The 23214-nt window shown below is 36.1% G+C and overlaps 2 protein-coding genes across 3 annotated transcripts in view; one reads left to right on the top strand and one right to left on the bottom strand.

Moving 5' to 3' along the window:
• CLGN (calmegin) overlaps positions 1–18582 on the top strand; it is a 34794-nt gene extending 16212 nt beyond the window's left edge. The window contains exons 6-15 of one of the 2 annotated variants that reach the window (XM_066385476.1): positions 1511–1592; positions 3006–3198; positions 6287–6476; positions 8945–9058; positions 9175–9325; positions 10803–11018; positions 12208–12333; positions 12533–12692; positions 13657–13751; positions 15468–18582. In XM_066385476.1, coding sequence (XP_066241573.1) covers positions 1511–1592; positions 3006–3198; positions 6287–6476; positions 8945–9058; positions 9175–9325; positions 10803–11018; positions 12208–12333; positions 12533–12692; positions 13657–13751; positions 15468–15548 — 1408 coding nt within the window. In that variant the 3' untranslated portion in view covers positions 15549–18582. Of the gene's footprint in view, positions 1–1510; positions 1593–3005; positions 3199–6286; positions 6477–8944; positions 9059–9174; positions 9326–10802; positions 11019–12207; positions 12334–12532; positions 12693–13653; positions 13752–15467 lie in introns of both variants that reach the window. The other variant, XM_066385466.1, reaches the window with a different exon arrangement.
• Positions 18583–19259: 677 nt separating this feature from the next.
• The window catches only part of SCOC (short coiled-coil protein), a 30399-nt gene continuing 26444 nt past the window's right edge, over positions 19260–23214 (bottom strand). Inside the window, exons 2-4 of the mRNA XM_066385490.1 lie at positions 21956–22027; positions 21507–21590; positions 19260–19721 (exon numbers count right to left, since the gene is read on the bottom strand). Coding sequence (XP_066241587.1) covers positions 19579–19721; positions 21507–21590; positions 21956–22027 — 299 coding nt within the window. The 3' untranslated portion in view covers positions 19260–19578. The remainder of the gene's footprint in view (positions 19722–21506; positions 21591–21955; positions 22028–23214) is intronic.

Below are 23214 nucleotides of genomic sequence, written 5' to 3'. Positions count from 1 at the left end.
TCAAGAATAAACCTCAGGTCTTTTTGACTCCAAAGTGCATGCATATCACCAATTGTAGAGATCTTGAGAAATAAAGCTGAGTAGAAAATGGGGGGGAGGGAATTCCATGGTCTGGCAGTTAAGAGATAATCACTTAAAATGTTACTGTATTTCCTGTTTTCATTACAAAATATATACACTAATGAGTTCAAATTGTCAAAGGTTTGTATGCTATTTTTTTACTTTATTGTCACTCAAGTTTCTTCAGAAAGATTTTAAAAAGTGCATCAAAATCACTAGTTCCTGTTGCTTCTCTCATTGTTATTTTTTCTTAATTCACTAAACCAAATCATAACTATTTTTGTCTTCACATTTTTTCACTGAGAGCCATTACCTCATTGATTTTTGTCATTTGTAATTCATCAGTTTACCAAAATTCTCTTCTAAATACTGTTTAATAAGTCTGTGTCTCATTGCCTAAACAAGATGATTTCCTTAAAATTACTTTTGCTGAGAATTACTCAGTGTTGTAAATCCACGAAAAGACTCTCATGTCAGTTTGCTCTTTTAGCTGTGATACTATGGTTTCCCATAGCTCCTAGCGGTTAAAGCCCTAAGTACTGCAGCTTATTGATTGAGATCCATTTACTGGAGGTATTTAATTAAATGTACAATTATTTAGCATGATTCAGTATAATTGAACTAAAAGACAAACTGTTAGTGAACTGGATATTTAAGATCATTACTAATTTCTTAGAAATCTGTTGCTGTAGCTATGGTCCTCCATAGTCTTTGATTATTATTAGTCTATTAAGACTATGTGCAAAGTGCATATCTTATCTGAATTTGGAGTTTCCTGTTACAGTTGTAGTCAAAATATTTTTCTTAATTTAGTAGTTTTTCTTTTGTTTTTTGTATTTTTTCTGAAGTGAGAAACAGAGAGGCAGACAGACACCCACATGTGCCCAACTGGGATCCGCTGGGCATGCCCACCAGGGGGCAATGCTCTGCCCAGCTTGGGCATCGCTCTGTTGCAACTGGAGCCATTCTAGTGCCTGAGGCAGAGACCATGGAGCCATCCTCAGTGCCCAGGCCAACTTTGCTCCAGTGGAGCCTTGGCTGCAGGAAGGGAAGAGAGAGATAGAGATAAAGGAGAGGGGGAAGGGCAGAGAAGCAGATGGGTGCTTCTCCTGTGTGCCCTGGCCAGGAATCCAACCTGGGACTTATACACACCGGGCTGAAGCTCTACTACTGAGCCAACCGGCCAGGGCCAATTCAGCAGTTTTGATGGGAAATTATTTTAAAAATTAGTTGACTTTTTATTAGTTGATATTCATTCTACTTTTAATATTTTGAGGCTGTGCATAGGAAAAAGGTTTCTTATTTCCTCTAGGCTGTGGCCAAGCTTACTATGTGGCTTGCTGGCAATGTAACAGTTATGTTTAAATGAATTGAGAATGATATAGTAGATTTTTAAAGAGCAATTAGTATTTTTTATTTATCAGCAGTACGGTTTTTTCCCTTTACTTAGATATGAAGTAAATTTTCAAGATGGTATTGATTGTGGAGGTGCATACATTAAACTCCTGGCAGACACTGACGATTTGAATCTGGTAGGCTATTTTAATGTTAATAAGTATTAAAGTTAATAAGTATCTTAAGGAGTAATTGGTAAAATGAAAATTTTTGTTTTCAACTGAAATTGAAAAGAACTTTGAAAATCTTTCTCCAGCGTGAGTTTATGTGGCTTTTATAGTTGGCTTTCAAGTGTCCCAAACAGCTGGGTTACTTGATGGCATCCATTTCTGTAATCTTTAGCAATAACAACAAGAAATTTGCAATGTCTGTAAATAAAAAATGACATAGTGCCTTAGAAATGTCATTGAAAGATCAGCTTAGAGTTATTTTCTTTACAAAATAAGAATCAGAAGTTTGTTCAGAGAAACGAGATAACAGAGCAAAGCACTGAAACAGAATCCCAAACAACTAAATAAAAGTGGTGGCCAGTTCACAGCTGGCAGCCCACAAAAAGTAACTAAAAATGTTTTCATAATGAAGGAGGGTGTGTTAGGCCTGTTTGCAGGTGGGACGCGTTTCTTGTGGCGTTCTCTGGCAGGGGGCTGCGTCAGGTTCCTGCGTACAACAGAAATGCGCTGTGTGAGACAGTGCGGTACGTGTCAGCTTGCTCGGCTTTGCACAGCCTGTGTGTGAATCATGCCTGGGAAGATTTGTGTCCCGTTTTTAGACCAGGTGAAAGGGAGGTGATGTGTAGTACAATACATGCGGAACCTCTTGTTTTAGGTTTTATCAGGTGACAATCACCCGAATGTATGACAATAATAAAATCTAATGCCAAGTATTTTTCTAACACTTTATCTAACTCAGTTAATCCTCAGAGCAACCATAGAAGGTAGGTGTTATTATTGTCTCCATATTTTAGAGGAGATGAAACCAAACTGTAGAGAGGTTAAGACATTTGCACAGGGCCCCTGCAGTTAATTGAAGTGGCAGTGGTAGGACTTGAGCCCCGGTTTTGACTCCAGACCCCATGCTCTTGATCAGTAGACCATGTCAAATGAAGAGAAGTTACTAGTAGTTAAAAACAGTCTCTGTGTCTGTTTTTGTGTCTGAATTTCTCTTCACTCTGAGTGTATTCTGAATAATAGTAATGGATGACCATTGTAGTCTTAAGTTCATAAGTATGCTTTTCTCTCTGTTTAAGTTATTAATAAAAAAATAATACAGATTTACATAAAATAATTAAGGCTTATTATGATGTTGCAGGGGGATTTCAGCTTCCTTCCTATATCTTTATGAAGGAAGTAGTGTGTGATTTTTAAAAGAATATGTTTTGAAATAAAATTTGTCATTTTTCCACATCTTTTATTGTCACTTGTGTCAAATAATTCTTTGGTGAATTAACAATTTCATGCATTTTTGTAAACTCTACCCAATTGGATAGAATAGAAATATTCATTAAATACTCTAACTCTGGACTAATCCCCATCACTCATCTTTCTTTGAAGGAAAACTTTTATGATAAAACATCCTATACCATTATGTTTGGACCAGATAAATGTGGAGAAGATTATAAACTTCATTTTATCTTCAGACATAGACATCCAAAAACTGGAGTTCTTGAAGAGAAGCATGCCAAACCTCCAGAAGTAGACCTTAAAAAGTTCTTTACAGACAGGAAGACTCATCTATATACCCTTGGTATATCCTTTTAATTAATTAATTCATTCATTCCAAACTATTTGCTGACCACTAATATTTTCAAGACAAGTACTTTGGGAGAAACAAACATGCATTCTACCTTTAAGGAGCTTATTATGTTTTTAGGAAAATAAGACATCATTCTACTATAGGTAGAAAGTCAAGTACCATTTGAGAGGTGCAGATGAGGTACAGTCCAGAGTTCAAAAGCAATATCACTTCCGGTTTGGTGACCGAGATTGAAAAAACCTGGTGAAGGAGATTGTATTTGAACTTGTCTTGAAGTGTAGGTAGACTGTGGAATATAGGAGGTGAAAAGGCTATTTCAGACACTATGACACTATTGGTGTGGTTAAGAATAGAAAACTGGAAATAAGATAAAAAAGGAAGAACTTTATGAGGCCAAGCTGAAAATCCTAGACTTGATTCTACAGGCAGTTGTGATTATTGTTGGTCCTGCCTCGTGGTGGTTGTGTACATACCATCTGTTAATACACTTAGCTTTGCTTCCTGTAAGTAGGAGTTTGCATAGATGTTGCGGGTGAAGGTAGAATGCTGTAAGGGATGTGTCTCCTCTTCCCAAGCACATATATGTGGTTATGCTCATATACATGAAATCGCAGCACGTCAGAACCCCACAGGACAGCTCCATCTGAGAATAAGATATTTCAACTTACTTTCCAAAGCCTGCAGTTGCAGAAATATTCATTTGTTTTGCCAAGGCAGTGACCAATTTTATTTTTAATGTCGCTATTGACGTCAAAGACTGTATATGAAATTGGAAAATATTTATATAGTACTGGACATTTTGGAGAACATAACTTATAGAAATCATGAGAAATTATAACTAAGAACAGTGAATTTAATCAGACTTAGCTGCACAGAGCTGGTCAGAGCAGTTTGGGAGTATATATCATAGGCCTTTGAAACCACAATCTCATTTTCAAGAATTCATCCAAATGACCCTCCATGTGAAAATATGCTGTGCACTGGAAATGACCCAAGTGTTATTGTAGGCTTTTCTATACGACACAAAATGACTAAGTGTGAAATGTCTAGCAAGAATAAAAAATGCTTAGAATATTAACATGGGAAAAGAAAACAAGATTCAAATTTGAGGGACATCATGGCAGCCACTAGGCAAAGTATGCTGGCACATAGGGAAAAAAAACTAGAAAAATACTATTGTCATTAATCATCTTAGATGCACTGTCATCTGCCATGGGCACTTCGTGTAGAACTGTCATGTGAGGTGAGTGCTTTCTCTCTGTTTGGGCTTAGCTGAAGTAACTTGCTCTGGGAAGCAACAGTAATCCCCTGCTTGAGCTGGAATTGAAATTAAAGCTTGACTTAAACATTTGCTTTGCTTACTACTATTTATAAAAACTTGTGCTAAGATTGACATTTTTCTTTCCTTTTTAAAAAAACCTTTGTAATACTATTATATTTTTGTAACACTGTTCTGTAATTGTTCTAAGAATCTTATAGAGTACCTTAACTTTATAATCCAATGCCTTTTATTGTAGATTCATCATAAAATGTTTAATATTATAGTTTTCTAAATGAAAATGTTTTTCTCCAAAGATTTTGGACAAAGATTTTTTTCCCCACATCTATTTGTCGTGTACCTTTTTTTGTTTTAACTGTAATTAAAAAAAAAACATTTCAGTTACAAAATTTATTCAGAAAACATTCTTTTTTCCAAGATTTTTCTTGAGAAACTCCATTTTTGAATTAGAAAGGATCTAGTTAGTACCTTTTCTGCATTTAAGGTCTTACTCTTAGCTTAACATTTTTCTGTTGTACTAATACTGTGTTATAATCTCAGCTGTTAATAAAAGAGGAAATATAGGAGAAAGGAGAAAATATTGAGTGTGTTTTTGCATTTGAATTTGACAGAATTTGGCATTGTTGTGACTGAAACCTCTGGAGATTGGTATTACTTCAGAACTGTTCCTTTAGGAAGTCGTAGCCCATTTAACTAGAAGAGTTGAGACTATCCTGACATCTGTTGATAGCTCCTGCTTCCTTAGTTTAGTGAAAGCAAATCTTAGGCAGCTGTTTTCACCTATCATTCTTGCCAAAGGTATACATTTTGCCCAGTGACCCCCTTCCATGTTCACAAAGGGAGAGAGCTTCTCTCTTGTCCTTACAAAGGAGAAGGGAATTCTTTATGACATTTTTTGGCATGGGGACAGTTAGCTAGAATTTACCTCGACATACTGATAAGTATAAGCTTAAATAATTTCAATCATCCTTAAGATATTTTACACTGTTGATGAGTCATTGAATTAGAAATGCTAATGAACTTTAAGAATTTCTAGGAAATAATAGTAATGTATTGATGCTAATTTCCTAGATTGGGGTTATGTAGGAGAATGTTCCTGTATAATATATATTAAAACATTCAAGAATGATGTCTATGAGGTTAGTAACTTACTCTCAGGTGGTTCAGGAAAAAGTAACATTTTTTGTTGTGTTCTTACAACTTTTAAAGTTTGAGGTTGGCCCTGGCCAGATAGCTCGGTTAGTTAGAGCCACTGTCCCAAGATGCAAAGGTTGTAGGTTCAATCCCCAGTCAGAATATATACAGGAATAGACCGATGTTTCTGTCTGTCTGTCTGTCTCTCTCCCTCTATCCCTCCCCCTTCCTTCCTTTCTCGCTCTCTAAAATAAATAAAATTTAAAAACTAATAAAAATATATTATCAGATACATTTAAAAAATATAAAGTTTGAGGATGTTTAAAAAGATTATTTACAAATATTGAAGAAGATTGAGTTGTATTCTGTAACTAAAATAGTGAAGCTGTCTGGTTGTGTGAGTCCCAAACTGCGCTAGCTACTGGATATTTTTATTTGAGAGGTAATGGAGTATTTTATTAAGTTGTTATCACTTAATATTTTATCTTTGATTTTAGAAAGCACTAAATCTAGTGATTTCAGCATATGTTGATTTAATACGTTGGTAACTCATCTATTTCTGCCTGAGAGAGAATTTTACCTGTGAATTTTAGGGTAGCTTTATTATTTAGAAGATTATGTTTTAATGTCTGTTAATATGATAACTATATTTAAATTGCTCTTTAGTGATGAATCCAGATAACACATTTGAAGTATTAATTGATCAAATAGTTGTAAACAAAGGAAGCCTTCTAGAGGACATGAGTCCTCCTGTCAATCCTCCCAAAGAAATTGAAGATCTCAGTGATGAAAAGCCTGATGATTGGGATGAAAGAGCAAAAATCCCTGATCCGTCCGCCACCAAACCAGACGACTGGTAAGCGAGGAATTCAGTAGTAAAGCAGTATTTGGCGTATTAAGTAATGACAAAACAGATAAGTGTACAACCAATGAAATGTAGACTTTAAACTTCAGAGCTACTCACCTTGATTATTTTGTCTGAAATGCTTTTTTGAAACGGATTTTGCACTTCCCTACTTTTTAATTGTCTTAATTTTTATCTTAATATTTTAATGTTGCTTTTTTCAATATACTTTCATTTTCATGCTTTCAGTTCTGTGGGCAGAAAATTCCGTGACTTTAAAACACCAACACTTTAATTCCTAGTTTAATCTTCATCATGTGTGCATATTTTACATAGTTGTAGTCTTTTCCATTAATTAGTATTAAAACAGGCATATCTTCAACATCTTATAAAACTTTATAGGATTCACTCATACCAGTTTGTTTAACCATAATTTTTTTGCTAGCTAAGTTTTTGTGTCATTTTCATTCTACAGGATTATGAATATTTTTCCTAAAAGAAATGTATTCAGTTCCTAAGTGCCCATAGCTTGAGTTCAGATGGTGAGATACCTGTATGTCTCTCCACTTACAAAGGTATTCTTTGTCCTTAAATATGTTCTATAATTTCTCCATAAAGATCTTGATACATTTATTCCTAAGAACCTTATTTTTTTCTGCTGATTGGGTAACAGTTATGGTTTTGCTAAGTAGATTATCTGTCTTCTTGTATTTAACCCACCATATTACTTATCTATGTTGTGTAACAAATTACCTTAAAATTTAGCAGCTGAAAACAAGATAACTCATTCAGTTCTTGAGAGATCAAGATAAGGGAGTGGCTAGCTGAGTGGTGTGAATACTAAGTATGAGTTTATAAAATTCTATTCTTAGTTTCCTAAGAGTATTTTTTTCATGATTGGAAGTTGGATTTTGTAAAAAAATTTGCATCTATTAAGATGAGCATATTGATTTTCTCCTTTATTTTCTTAGTATGATAAATTATATTGCTTGATTTTCTAATGTTGGGCTAATATTACCATTCACTTGGTCAATAAGTATTGTCCTTCATATATTTGCTGAATTCTAAGTGCATTTTCTGTCAGATGCATTGAAGTATAATTTTATACCGTTAAATTTATATATTTTGCATATAGTTCTGTTAGTTTTTATGAACATATACAGTGATGTCTCTACTACCACAATCGTGATATAGAATATTTACGCATCCTAAAAGGTTCCTTATATTTTTTTTAGTCAGTTTCTTAAATAATAAAAAAATCACTTATTGGTATATCATCTTATGAATTTATTCTATCAGAAAAGGTAGGACCCCATCCCTCCTTGTAGATTTCCTAACCTTGCTTCAGATTTGTTTCCCCAAAAAGTATACTCTGGGAAATAAGCTTGCCCCTAAGTGAGGGAAACTGCATATAGAAACCTCATTCTGGTTGGTGATTAGATTGAGTTGTCCTATATACAGTGCTAAAATAAATGCTTCCTTCAATTTTAAAATCTGGTTACTCTGAACTCTCAGAGACTCAAGATAACATGGATATCAGGCAAGTACAAGTCTTTACATATAGAGAGTTGATTGTTTCAGTTTATCTGGTTCGCTTAAGTTTTGTTTGGAAAACTATAACATAGTCTCTTGTTTAAAATTTCTACTTTTCCATGAAGATGAAAATTGTATTAGTAGTTCTTTTCATACATACTATGATTATATATTTTAGAATTTACTAAGTGTAATTTTTAAAGGAAAATATAAAATTGCTAAAATTAAATACAGTTTTAAAGTATTACAGTAGGGAAGACCTTTATATATATGACAAAATTGAAAAATTATAGAAGAAAATATTAAAAAATTTAACTACATTAAAATAAATTATTTGTATATGGCAAAAAAAAACCTCATCATGAGCTATAATAAAAAATACATGAGAAACTGGAAAATTTATTTTAGATTCATATAGTAGAGATCTGATTTCTTACTAATTTCTAATATATTCAAGCATATTTGTTATAACATTATTTGTATTACTAAATTTTGGGGAATACTAAATGTCCTTCAAGAGTCGATAGGTTGAATAAATTAGGGTATAGCCACAAAATGGAAGACTATACAGCTGTTAGGAGGAATGCAGCAGATATGTGTGTGTATAAAATAGGGCGCCTAGAGCAGTCCTCACACATAGTCACCATCCAGTATGTATTTGTTAATGAGTGAGTTTTTAAGTGACTAAAGCAACATTTAACAACTTCCTACAGAATGTTTTTCTATAAAAAAGAACACATACATATTCTGTACATCTTCCGAGAGCACAACCGGGCAGATGTACAGAAGTCTGGCAAGTTAGCAGAAGATGTCGGGGAGGAGAGATAGGGACGTAGCGGGCACAGGCACAGAGGGTAGGAAATCCCTTTTGGTACTCTCTGAATTTTGTAACATGCCTTTTTCTACCTTCAAATAATTAATAATTGACATAAAATCTGTGTTTACAGGGATGAAAGTGAACCTGCCAAAATAGAAGATTTAAATGTAAATAAACCCGATGGCTGGCTTGAAGATGAACCAAAATTAATTCCAGATCCTAGTGCTAAAATGCCTGTGGACTGGTAAGCATTCTTCGTCTCCAAAGGTCAAGTCTGTGCTTCTTTGCTTTGTTGTACTAGTGTATATGACTGACGGGAGAATTGAGGTTCTTATATTTGCTTTGTTCTACTACCCTAAGGAATGAAGACATGGATGGAGAATGGGAGGCACCTCTTATTTCTAACCCAGCATGTCAGGTTGGGTGCGGTGAGTGGAATCCTCCCATGATAGATAACCCAAAATACAAGGGCGTGTGGAGACCGCCAATGATAGACAATCCTAGCTACCAGGTAATGACCACTGGTTCTAATCGCACTGTAGAGTCAAAAATGTTATTTCTGCTTTCTATCTAGTTATTGATAATGTTAACTTTAGAAAACTGATTTGTAATAGTATGCCTTGGCTATTGTAAGAAATCCAAGAAGTTAAACTCCAACTAATTTATATGTAAAAAGTAAAGCAGGCCCTGGCCAGAGAGCTCATTTGGTTATGGTCATAGATCCCGATATGGCAAGGTGGCAGGTTCAGTCCCCAGTCAGGACACGTACAGGAATTAGCCAGTGAATGGATACATCAGTGAAACAACAAATCACCCTACTTTCCTCCTTCTCCCCCTCTTCCTCTCTTCCTTTCTTCCCCCACCTCTCTTCCCCTTCCCCCCTTCCTTTCTTTCTAAAGTCAATATATAAAATATTCCTGCAAATACAGTAAAAACAATTCTCTCAGATTAAAAAGTAAAGCGTTCTTTAAGTTTCTGGAGAAACAAATATAAGAGCTGGAGATAAGTCACTTGATACTATATTGTTCCCTAATAACTATTTGATGATCATATGGAATAAAGTTCTATTTTACAGTTAAATATAAGAAATGAGTTCTGGATCAAAAGAATTCTGTTTAATGTGCTGCTTACTTTCTGCTGTTATTAAAATTTGGATTTTTTCCCTAATATGAATCAGAAACATTTTGAGTGTACCTAACTTTTTGTAGTAGAAGTCCCTATGTTATTCTAATTTAACCCTGTATTTTTATCTAAATTTTCATTGACATTTTCTAACATGTATTATACATACACAGTTACGTATTCTAGTTGCTCACTTTAGTTTTTCTTCATAGGATTTATCACAAAAATGTTTATTTTGTCTTTAATGTCTGTCTCCCTCATTAGGCTTTAAGCTCCATAATACAAGGACCGTGTCCATCACTGTACCCCTAGCTCTGGTAGTGCTTGACACATGTATGGGTTGAGCGAATCAGTGAGAAATCATACTGTTGAATTTATTTGATTTCATTGCATTTGATCATTTCAGATCTAATGGAACTTGATGCAGAATGATCGTTCTGAGGCTCAGCCATAACGGATTAATGATGCCTGTAATGGGCATATGTTAAAAGGGGTAGCTCCATTTCTGCCAAACAGTTATCTCTTTGATTTGGGCAGTTTTAGTAACATCTTTTCTTAAATAACTTTACTAAATGTAAAAACTTGTCTAAAGTAGTAGTATTTACGTGTGAAATTTACTCTAGTTTCTGTGTGTGTTGGATTTTCACTCTGTCTTTTTCTGCAGTTTAAAGTCAGTTCTGTTTTATAGGAACATCACGTACAGAATAAGAACAAGATTTTATTTCCAGTGAATTACTAATGAATTAATATCAATTAAAGTTTTCTTTTTTCTCCAGCTGATTTCATTCAACAGCAACTACTTCTTAAGTAGCATTTATAATGAAATTATTTTATGTGAAAATGTCTTCAAATTGCTTTTCTTCCAGGGAATCTGGAGTCCTCGAAAAATTCCTAATCCAGATTATTTTGAAGATGATCATCCATTTCTTCTGACTTCTTTCCTTGCTCTTGGTTTAGAGCTTTGGTCTATGACCTCAGATATCTACTTTGATAATTTTATTATCTGTTCAGAGAAGGAAGTAGCAGATCGCTGGGCTGCAGATGGTTGGAGAGTGAAAAGAATGATGGAAAAAGCGAACGAGGTATGGCACTGATCATATAGTAATAATAGGACTTGGTCCTGTTATAGTTATAGAAATTACCCTTAAAATGTAAATATGTAATAATTACTAATTGCCAAAGAAATGCACTTAAATTTATAAAGACAGATATTTAGCTTTGCTATATTATGATACAACTTCATTATAAACTATATAATGAACTACATATGTATATGTAAGTCTTCATTTCATTTATTAAATTATGATAGCTATAATGGAGTTATTTGCTATTTATAGAAATGATACTACTTAATATTTATATCTGTAAGTCTTTTTTTTTTTAGCAAGAGACAGACAGATGGGAAGGGAGAGAGATGAGAAGCATCAACTTGAAGTTGTGGCACCTTAGTTGTTTATTGATTGCTTTCTCATACATGCCTTGACTGGGGGCTCCAGCCAAGCCAGTGAACCCTTGCTAAAGCCAGCGACCTCTGGGCTCAAGCCAGTGACTATGGGGTCATGTCTATGATCCCATACCAAGCCGGCGACCCCGTGCTCAAGCCAGTGACCTTGGGGTTTCCAACCTGGGTCCTCAACATTCCAGGTCAATGCTCTGTCCACTGCACCACCACTTGCTTGAGCTATATCTGTAGTCTTTGTCTACAACTTTCTGTCACCTTGTCAATTCCAGGGTAGCAATAATTCTCAGATTGATTTTATTAATAAGTTCTTTAAAAGTACAGACTGATTTATCAGAGAGTTGTATGCTTCCAAATGAACCAGATAATTTGGGGGGGAGGCAAAAGTAAGTTTATGGTTATTCATATTGAAAGTAATACAAAAATTAATAAATAGTAATACAATAATGAACTGTTTTGTGTACTCAAAACCATAAACCAACTTTTGCCCACCCTGAGTATATCCATAAAAACTAACTGCATCCTGAAATTTACCAAAAAAGAAAATTGTCATTATTCTTGCTGGTAGATCAGTGGTTTCCATCTATGTAGTAACATACCTTCTACTACAAAGTCTTCAGTAGCCATGCGTGCTAATAGTTAAAAGGTTTAAACTTTACAAAGTAAAATTAGGAAAATGAAGTAATGTTTTAGCTTAATAGGTGCACACTCCCTAATAGAAAACGCCTGGGTAAAAGAGGTTTGGGGGTAGGCTGTATTTCCTAATGAAGGCTTGTAAAATCTGAAGAGGTTTCTGCTCATTTCTTCCACAGCCCGGTGTGCTCACACAGCTAAGGACAGCTGCTGAAGAGAACCCGTGGCTTTGGATCGTTTACATTGTGACAGCAGGGCTTCCGATAGCATTGGTTATTTCATTTTGCTGGCCAAGAAGAGCAAAGGTAAATAAAATAAATTTCCTCCAACTGAGAATAAAAACTCTAAGGGTTTAAAAGTTCTGTGAATTGAGCAAGTGGTTCTTAAAAGTAATAAACTAAATTTTGTATAATTTTTTACTGTGTATGATGTTAGTTATTGCAAAAACCTTTTTAAAAAAGTATGTTGCCTTTAGTAAAAACAGCTTCTGTTAAACTACCACAGAAAAGATATGAAGATGCCGAGTATAAGAAAACTGATATCTGCAGACCACAAACAAAGGGAAGGCTAGAGCAAGCAATGAAGGAAGAGAAAGGGGCCCTGGAGAAGCCAGTCAACTTGGAAGAGGAGAAGAAGCAAAGTGATGGTGAAATTCTCGAAAAAGGTAAGACAGTGACAGTGATTTATAATGGGGACTCAAGGCGGAGCTCATGAAAACGTAGACAGTCTGGTGAACACTAGCTCTTGCCCTGGCTTCTTGTCAAATGTATACCATCTGAACCCCAAGAACGCGTGACTGTGGCAGAGGGGTCACGTCCCTGCCTGGGTGTTATGCCCTGAGCAGCGTCAATCTAGTCACTTCTAGGAAGACATTTAAATATTGTCCAGTTGCTTACAAGCATAGCAACTGTAAGTCCCATATACTGTAGCTTCATTCAAGAACTTTTCTTGCCTCCAAGAGTGCAGATGAAATGGGTGGTGGAGACCACGGCCTCTGTCCTGGAGAAACAGGTGGAAGGCAGGTGGCTGCAGCCACAGAACCAACACCGAGTCTGCCGATGGCTGTTGTTCATCGGATGGCTTGTTACAATAAGTGATTTGATCTCCCGGAAGGATTGCTGAATCATATGTCCCCTTCCCACCCTCCACTAAGCTCCTGAAGATGTTAGAACTAAGGAGCTGAGGCTTTCGGTGGCTCTCCATTGGGACATCCTCATGCACAACTAGATAGATGTAAAACTGTCAATGTTTGAACCCTCTGTGACTTAAATTATGTCTGTTTTAACTTAATAGTTGATGGAACAGTTAATTTAAAAACAATAATCTAGAAATAGACACATGTAAATTCACACCTGTAACACACACATACAGATTCTTTGGTTGTCATATTACATACAGACTGAATGCTTAAGAGTAATTTAAACCTGTCCCTTCCCTCAAATAGGATTTATTTATAAAATGTGATAAAATAATGAGTATTTGTAATTAATTTTTATAAAGTTCTAATGAAAGAATTCACTTTTAAATGTTGAAATTTAAATAAACCCCCCTTTTTGTATTTAATACTTTCAGTAGCAGAATTCTAATTCATCCAGCCCTTGCCTTTAATAAAATCTGTATTCCAGAAGAAGCTGACCCTGAGGAAAAGAGTGAGGAAGAAATTGAGATCATAGAAGGACAAGAGGAAGGCAATAAATCAAATAAGTCTGGGTCAGAGGATGAGGTAAGAACTCTAACAGAAAACAAATGAGTTTTCAGTATGATCATTATCCAAAAAATTATTTCAATAAAAGCAGCAATCTCATTTGTGAAGGATTTTTTCATATTTTTTTGAGCTTTCTTAAGAGGCTCCGTGTTTTTTTTTAGATGTGTCTGTAAAAAAGGCAAGAAAATTCTATTATTTATATCCTTTTAATGCCTAATAAAACAGTATAAAGTAAGCCTTTGCTTTACAAAATATAAAGAGAGTGCTACATCTATAAAAAAGCATGACTTTATTATTAAAGTAGTCTTTTGAATGGTATAATAAACAGAGCACTTAAATATTTAAAAGGTAATTGTGTTTATTACAATTTTTCTGAATAGCCATTGTAAAAACATTGTCTCAATAATTTCCATCGTCCACTTTGAAATATTTCATTCATTTGAGTAGTTGAGTACTGACTTGTTGGTGTTTTTCTCAAATCTTTAGTAAACTAGTTTTACCGCTAACTTGATAGATCTACCCCTTTTTATATCCTGATATGTAGCAGTACTTTTCACAGTGCCTTTTTCTAATCAGTTGTAATGGAGTCAGAAACCATCCAGGGTACAATTCAGAACCAGAACTTTATTTTAAAATCAGCATGCACCAAATGCCCGTGCTCTCTACTTCTCCAGCCCATAAGAACGACATAATAGTGCCTCCCAGTCCCCACTAGGGAAGGGAACAGCACAGTCTGGGCTGGCCTCCTGCAGATGATGCAATAAACTTTGTATTTTGTCTATTTGAACAAATTTCCCAAATAAACTTTTTATTGTTATTGTTTTCTAAAGCTTATTCAGAACCTATGACTGGTGACTGGTCTTAACTGTCTTGTGAGGTTTTAAAGAGATCATTACCTAGTATGAATATCCACATTTAGAGGAGGCTGGGTAAAGATAATTTCTTCCAGAATGGAGTTTTAAATAACCATTGTTTCAACTGTCATTCTCTAAACAATAATAGTTGCAATTATTCACTTGAGTATATAGTCTAGTTACAGTTTTGCTTCACAAAATATTTTGTGTACCTTAAAAAAATATCTTAATTCCATCTTCCAGTCTTTTAGTCTTCTTATATGTTAGTGAGCTAAAATCAGCCAATTTTTATATAGCATAACCGAGAGATCTCTTCTGTATAATATGTGATACCTACATTATTTTATATTGCATCACAAGTTTAATTTATGTATAAGTGCTTATTCTAATCTAGGAGGATGAAAGTTAAAGGGAAAATAAAACCATAAATTTGATGTTTCCCTTTCTTCTCTTCAAATTTTTGTCAAAGTAGTATGTGCCAGAACTTCTGTAAAAACCCCTGTAAAACCACCTCAACAATTCAGTACTTACAGAAATGATGTGAGTAGTTAGTGCTTAATAACCCACAGTGAAAATATCACATAACCTTTCATTTTGACATTGAGATTAAGTTCTAAATCATAAAATAAAATTGTGAGTTGAGTTGGTAGCAGTATTCCTTGTCAGGTGCATATTTGAGAAGCAGTCATTCTAAAAATGTAATCATGCCAAAAGATGAACAATGAAAACATAATTTATATACACATATTTGGACAACTGCTTGAAGTAAAGGAGCATATATATGATAGTATTTTAGAGAATAAGAACTATATTATTGACTCCTGTCTATTAGTTTACATACTATATGAAAATAGGCATTGTCATCATTCTGTTTTTCCAGATGAAGGAAGCAGATGAGAGCACAGGGTCTGGAGATGGGCCGGTGAAGTCGGTACGCAGGAGGAGGGTGCGGAAGGAGTAGACTGCTCCACCGTCTCCTCAGAGGAACGTGCATTCTGAAACCAGCGCGCCAGGCTGAACTTGAATCGATCTACGCATCTTCCTTCTAATATCTAGTAATGTTATTCTTTCAGACGTTCATTTCAGACATCCATTTCAGACACCTTGAAGTTACCTGGTCTTTGAATTTAGAATAAAAGTGGCACATTGCATGTCAGATTTAAGAGATTGATATCATTAGAAGTTACACAGTTTTGATAGTTTGGAGAAAGTTTTGGTTTGTACAGAGCAAAATAATATGCAGCAGCTTCCCTGCTATTGGAAAAAAAATCAGTTCTGAGAATTTCCCCTTCAACGGCTCTCCTACAATATAACAGCTAGTTCTACCACAAAAATGAGTGTGTCCTGTTATACAGAGCTAAATGCAATAAAATTTCTGTATGCTTAATTCTGTCAACATTTGAAAGCGTGGTGACACACATATACCTAGTTTGTGTTAAATTATAGTTATGGTCTGTTCACTTAAATTGTAAATTCCTTTCAAGAGGTGCTTTGTTGGCAGACAAGTCAACAAAACAGAAAGGCCTGTCATTCACAGAATCACTGGTTAATAGTGCAGTGGCGTATTTTACATTTGAATACAAAGATAATAGGTTCAACAAAACAAATTTTCTTTAAGCTTCTGTAGTTGTTTTATGCCAGTATGGTTTACACGACTCAGAGTATTGCTTATATGTACATTGCTCTTGAAAATATATTTTTTCTTCTTTAATATATGTCCACTTTAATAGGTAAGTTATTATTGGGAGGCTTTATTTTTATGATCTTTAAGAAGTTATAATGGCTATGTATTTTTGTCTTGCCTTTTTTCCTGACAAATTCAAACCTACTTTAAGTCTATTCTCTCTTCTAGCTTCAAAAAAGCCTCTAAGATAGATAGCAGCCATAATTACGATTGCTTCTCTTATTAAACTGTCGTATATAGTTACCAAAGGTCATGGAACATTATAATAGAGCTCTGTTGTTCCATTTAAAATATTTTAAGCTTTTGTGTTTGGGTAACAGGTTAGACCCTTTGGAAGGTGATCTAAACCTCTGGGACTACAAAATGACTTTAATACTGATAGAGGACTCGATACTCGATACTGTTCAGGTACTACTCTGGATCCCTTCATGGACATGTACACCTCATCTCTGGGCAAGCACCAACCACATTCCCACCCACCCCCTCCCCAGCAGTGCATTTAGAGCATATGTATAAGGACAGTGAATCTCCAGCTTCTTTCACTAAAGGCAGTCAGACACCGCCCACTTATTTCAAAGACTAAATTGAAAATGAAAATAAGTGCTTTATTCCATCACTGTGTTCTGAACTGCCATAAATTAGTGGTGGCAATCTTAATACATAGTTAACCATACTTTGTATTTATTTAATACTAACTGCACACATCTTGCAAGAACCCTTTCCGGCTTTGTATTTGGAATATCCAAATGAACTAGACATATTGAATGATTCTAGATGAGAATGTTTCAGAAAGTAAGCTACTTCAGGAGACAAATCCTTTATTATGGAAACCCCGTCAGACAGGTATCTTGTATTTGAACTTTTTTTTTTCTAAAGACTTATTAAAGCTTTTATTACTTTCCTGGTTGAAGATCCATTTTAATTTTAACATTTGGTTCAACTCCAAGAGCTTGCAGTGGTAAAAATCTGAGGAACCAGTCTGGCAAGTCCCTGTTCCTTCCTGTGCATGCGCCCTCTGGGGAACTTCACCTTGAGCGTGTGTACTGGGTCCATGCTGGAAACAGACAGTCTTCCTTAATAACAAGATAGCTTTGTCCTTTTACCCCTCATCTGACTTGAAAATGACTTACATTTTGTCCTTTTCTCTAATAAAGGAGAAAAATATAATTATATTTTGCTTTTAGTTGGGGTCTTTCTTACTTGACCAGCCTAAAGTAGCTTCCTTTTTCTTGAATTATTTTTTTTAGATAGCCTTGCTTCCAATGGTTGTTTTTCTAGGAAGAAACAGATTACTAGAATCAGTGGCTTTTTGAAAATTTTGCATCTATGCATCCTGCACTTTTCTGCAAGTTAGAATGGCGATAATTAGTGTGGCTTGGAAGTCATGGTTAGAAACGCCAGAGCTCTCTTCCAGTCTGCTAGCTCGCAGCACTCACCTCAGAACTATTAGTTGGGAGAAAAACTTCTGTATTACTTATCAGAGTAGCCTAACCTAAAAACTACAATTACTTTTCCCCTGGAAATATTGGATCCTTCTTTGAATTCCTTGCTTTTATTTTTTAAGTTAATGTATAATATCTTGTAATATTTGTTTTAATAAAATTGCTATTCCCCTAAACATCCAGTAATTTGGAACTTAAGGAACACATGCTACTTCCCTGTGGCCTTGAACAACCAGGAATACACCACTGTGCCACCAGATACTTGGGTGACTATGTTAAAACACACACAATTTCGGAAACAGCTTTTTATTAAACAGCAAAGCAAAACTGCAATACAATTTTAAATGTTTATAAATTAGGTCACAAAAGGGATGCAAAATGTTTTGCAGCATGATGATATATTCATACAGCTCAAGTCATTCACTGAATCATACACCAATACAAACATGTTTATTCTATGATTAAAGAAGCCCAAATCTAATATAAGCTATATTAATGAATCTCTGTTCCTATTTAACATCTTAACATTACTTATGACATTAATTTTCTAGCAAGTGGAATCTACAAACTAAATTTTTAAAAATTGTTAAAGAATGAAAAACTCTGCAAACTAGTAGCTTGGCTTACAGAAACTCTGAAATAGTGAAATAAAATACTGAGAACATGATCACTTACTATACCCAGTTCAGTCAAGATTCTGATACTAATACACTCAAAGGATTTTGCAAAAATTGACCTACTGGATACTATAAATATACATCAAGCCAAAACGCTTTGTGACTATTCTAGATGTGGTTTACAGTCAGTCAGACTCAATCCACTCGTAATTACATTCCCCAGACAGTCCAATCTGCGCCAGATAACACAAATCGGGAGAAAAACATCTGGACTTGGTGACTTAATATTTACCGAATACTTTTTCCATACTATTTTTATTTTTCCTCAAAATCTTCTCTTTCAAACATATGCACAAACAAAGCTTATCTTTTCAGATACCAAGTTATCTATATAAAAGGAAGTTTCAACAACAAATTTTCCCAATTCAGCTTCAAGGAAAAAAAAAAATCTTCATTTTTATAGCTTCAGCTTTCAATTGATTCAAGAGAAACCAACAATCCTGTCTAACCCAGTACTAAATACAGTCATGCACCATTTAAGGACAGGCATACGTTCTGAGAAAAGCGTCATCAGGGAACTTTGTTGTGCAGACATCATTGAGTGCACTCACACAGTGTAACTGACTACACACCTCGGCTACATGGCATGCCACCCGTCACAGCTTCAGTCTGTCATCAACTGAAATGTCATTATGTGGGCACATGGCTGTATAACAAATGTAAGTTTCAACAATAGAGCTCAGGTTACTCTCATAAATGGATTGACTACTAAAATCACTTTTACAAATGTTGAAACCAGCCTTTCCTTTGGGGGAGGGGAGTGTGAAGGAAGCAGTCAATGGAGAAGAGGCACAAGATGGTAGACAAGGTACATAAAGCTGTGCATTCAGTACATGATTTTGGTCACTTTTTCACAACATGGTGGTTATTTTCCTGTATCTTCTATGCCTCTAATAAAAGCGCTAAACCTATAAATCAAAGCAAATTTGATAAAACAATGTTCATTATCAAGTTTCATAAATATATGCATTTCTAATTATAAAGTCTCTACAACGTGTTTTCATAGACTAACATAATACACAAACTCATGGAAGTCCTCTGTTATGCTCCTGACTTTGCCTAAATCTGACATTATCCTCATAAATATTCAACTAAGCCACAAACAAAAATACTACAACGTCTGGAATCTATCCACGTTGTAAAGAAAAGAGACGAGCAGCAATTCCATGAGACAGGGATCTCAACCCCTTACTTTCTTTTGCTCTTTGTGTCAGTCGTTTGAAAAACACTAGAAGCTGACATGAGGTTTTCTATATATTGTCCAAGAACTTGGTTTTCTGACTTTAGCTTCAGATTTTCTTCCTTAACTGCATCTACTCGTGCAGACAGATCTATATTAAAAACAAAAAACCCATTATCAATAAAATGATATTACAAAATGCTTAAGATTCATTTCTAAGAGAACACAACCGTTAAATTTTTATTTTTAAATTCAGATGAGAAGGTAAAGTAAACTGCAAATCAATAGCCAAAATTCCTAAAATGAGATTTCACGGTAGAATCAATGTTCTTTGTAAATGGCATTTATGTTGACTACTTAATTCTTAAAATTACTATTTAAAACATACAGACTGTTCTTAAAATGTGAATTTGGGTTCATACCCTAACATCTCCACTAGTAAAGTTTAAGAAAAGGTGGTAGGTGAACACAACTGAATTCATTACTGGATACAGAGTTTCCAAGCAATTGGATATTTTGTATTTTTACATTAGCAAGAAATTCCAAAAGATGCAGTTCTTGATGATAAATAAAACATCACCTATACCCATTCATGAAACAACTAAGAACTGGGTGCCCTCTAGAGCCAGGCTCTGTTCTAGAGGCAACAGTAATGAAAAGGAAAGGCCCCTGTCCTCACAGGGCTGACTTTCTGAGGTGCATGTGGGCACATACGCATTGAGGGGGCTCCAAGTGGTGATCAGGAGAAAAAGCAAGATGGAAGAAGCAAGATCAGAGAAGCAAAAGGGAAGCCGCCCATTCATACAGTACAGTCAGGGACAGGTATTTTGATCAAGGAAATTTTATCAGAAATTTAAAGTGAGAGAAAGAGCCTAGAGATATGCAAATAACTAGAGGAAAAAGAGTGACCCAGAGGGGAACAGCAGCTACTGAGCCCCTGAGCAAAGGCACACGGAAAGAAGTGTGTGCAGTAGAAGGGGGCAGTGTCTGCAGCAGGGTGGACGAGGCCTTGCATGTGCACGCCGTGGCTCTGAAAGGTAAGGGGGAAGGAGACTTCCAAAGTAACTGGCTTTTATTAACTGTGACACAGGAAGCCACTGGAACAACATGATCTGCTCACTTTGGTGTCAAAAGAAAAAAAATCTCAATTTCACTAAAAACAAAATGTTGCTGTGTTAGTATTAATTTTATGTGAAACATTTAGAAAATGAAAAAACGCAGTTCATCTCTGAGGCTTTAAGTATAAGTGGACTTAGTAACACAATGCAGGAGCTTTATTAAAAGAGGCTCTCATACTAAAAAGCATTATGTTAGACCTTAAAGAGGGAAGCTTAAGAACATTATTTGACTTTCTTACTAAAACATACCCGTTCTTTAAAATCACCAGCCAAGCCCTGGCCTGTTGGCTCAGTGGTAGAGCATTGGCCTGGTGTGCAGGAGTCCTGGGTTCGATTCCCAGCCAGGGGACACAGGAGAAGCGCCCATCTGCTTCTCCACCCCTCCCCCTCTCCTTCCTCTCTGTCTCTCTCTTCTCCTCCCGCAGCCAAGGCTCCATCGGAACAAAGTTGGCCCGGGCGCTGAGAATGGCTCCGTGGCCTCTGCCTCAGGCGCTAGAATGGCTCTGGTTGCGACAGAGCAACGCCCCAGATGGGCAGAGCATTGCCCCCTGGTGGGAATGCCAGGTGGATCCTGGCCGGGCGCATGCAGAAATCTGTCTGACTGCCTCCCGGTTTCCAACTTCAGAAAAATACAAAAAAAAAAAAAACACCAAAAAACAACAGCCAAAGCTACGGGCAGGAGGGGGGAAAAAAACTATTGAAATGGACTTGAAATGTATACTTTTTAAACTGTGTACAATAACAAAATGTAACATCAGAAAGCCTTACAATTTCAATTAATTGATGTTATTTAAGAAAATTACAAAATGCAAGCTAACCTTCAAGTGTGTGTTGGAGTTCCAACACTTGATTAATAAGTCGTGTTTTTTCCTCCAGTTCCACCTGATTTTCAGCATCCACTGCTGTAATAAAAAAGGTTCAAATTTGCTATTAACATTTGATACCATTTATATAGTGTAGCACTTAAAAGATCTGCAAAATGTTTTATATTATCTAACTTGACTTATACAGGAGCCCTGTGAAGTAAAAAGTTCTATCCCCACATTGCAGATAAGGACACCAAGCTAAAGATAAAGTGTTTTTGCCAACACTTCACAGTTAAGGAACAGAAGTTGCCTTTAGTCCTCTGCAGAACTAATATATATATATATATATATATATATATATATATATATATATATATATATATATATATATAAATATATAAGTAAATTAGCCAAATCCAAAACTGTAAACATTCTTTTCTGTTCAAAGGAAAATAACATACCATCCATGTCAGCATTCATCATCTTGGGTAACAAACTTTTGGGCCTTGGATACAAAATCCTTGATGAGTGTTCTGCAATAAGAAAAAAATGATAAACTCATAGAGAAATAAAATGTCAGCTTGTTTTTCAAAAGAAAATTATGTGACCTAGTAGGACCATTTCACATGCTTTACTCTAAGAAGAAAATAAACACCCAATGGGTAAGTAAGCAAAGGATATGTGCAAATAGTTTAGAAAGAGAAGTAAACAGAAGAAAATGCTGTTTGTTATAAAAAACAAAACAAAACATGTAATACCACTGTCCATTTATTTAAATTTTTAGACAACGATCAATGTTAGCAGTTATGGAAAAATTACTAAAATAAAGTCGGGTATTCATATACTAAATACTTCACATATATTATTAAGTCATCAGATCCATGGAGGACATTGCAATTTACAGATGTGGACACTATCTCAAAAAAGGCTGTATCTTGCCTTAAACTTTAGAGCCAATGTCTGTACCAATTATTTGAACCTAGGTCTAACTGTAAAGTCACTTTATCCATTATGTAATGGAAGAAACTTTAAATACAAGCCTTACCTAAATTTGCCAAACATTTTGCAACTGTTGATGTCAAATTCCTTTGCTAGTTCTACTAACTGAAGATAAATTTCACTCCCTTCAAGCTGCAGTTAACTGTCAACATGTTTAGTTCGGGTCCGTTCAAGTTCCGACTTGTTCTAGCTACACAAATCCCCAAATTAAGGAATTGTTCGGCCAAACGAGGGTCTGAACGGCAGCTAGAGCCCCAGAAAACGACACTCTTATGTTCAGCTTAATGACTCCAGGCGCAGAATGCACAGAGCTGTGGATCCTCAGGTACAGATAGGCGCGGGGACCCCGCCTAGCACGCCCTCAGGCCTGTGACGTCACAGAGCCGGAATCCAGACGAGGTACAACAAAAGCCCTGCCGCTCAGGAACGCATCTTTCTCGGTTCCCATGCTAACTCCCCGAAACTAGTTCCGCCGGACCCGGGAGAAGCCCACAAGAAGCTGACCCGGGGGCCGCCCTGCCGCCTGGAGAGACGTCGGAGCCCTCCCCGGGCCGTTCACCTGCCGGCCACCCCGGCCCGGTCTGGCGGCCTTTCGCCCCACCTGCCGGGGTCCGCACAGCAGCCCGGCCCCGGCCCACCCGACCCCGGCCCCGGCCCCGCCAGGCCAGGCGCACCGATACCCTCGCTCCCCCACGCCCCTCCCGCCGCCCCATGTCGGCGT

Source organism: Saccopteryx leptura, chromosome 1 (assembly GCF_036850995.1).
Source record: "Saccopteryx leptura isolate mSacLep1 chromosome 1, mSacLep1_pri_phased_curated, whole genome shotgun sequence".
In the NCBI taxonomy this organism is placed as follows: Eukaryota; Metazoa; Chordata; class Mammalia; order Chiroptera; family Emballonuridae; genus Saccopteryx; species Saccopteryx leptura.
The sequence above is the reverse complement of the archived record's forward strand: the minus strand, read 5'-3'. Positions and strand labels throughout refer to the sequence as shown.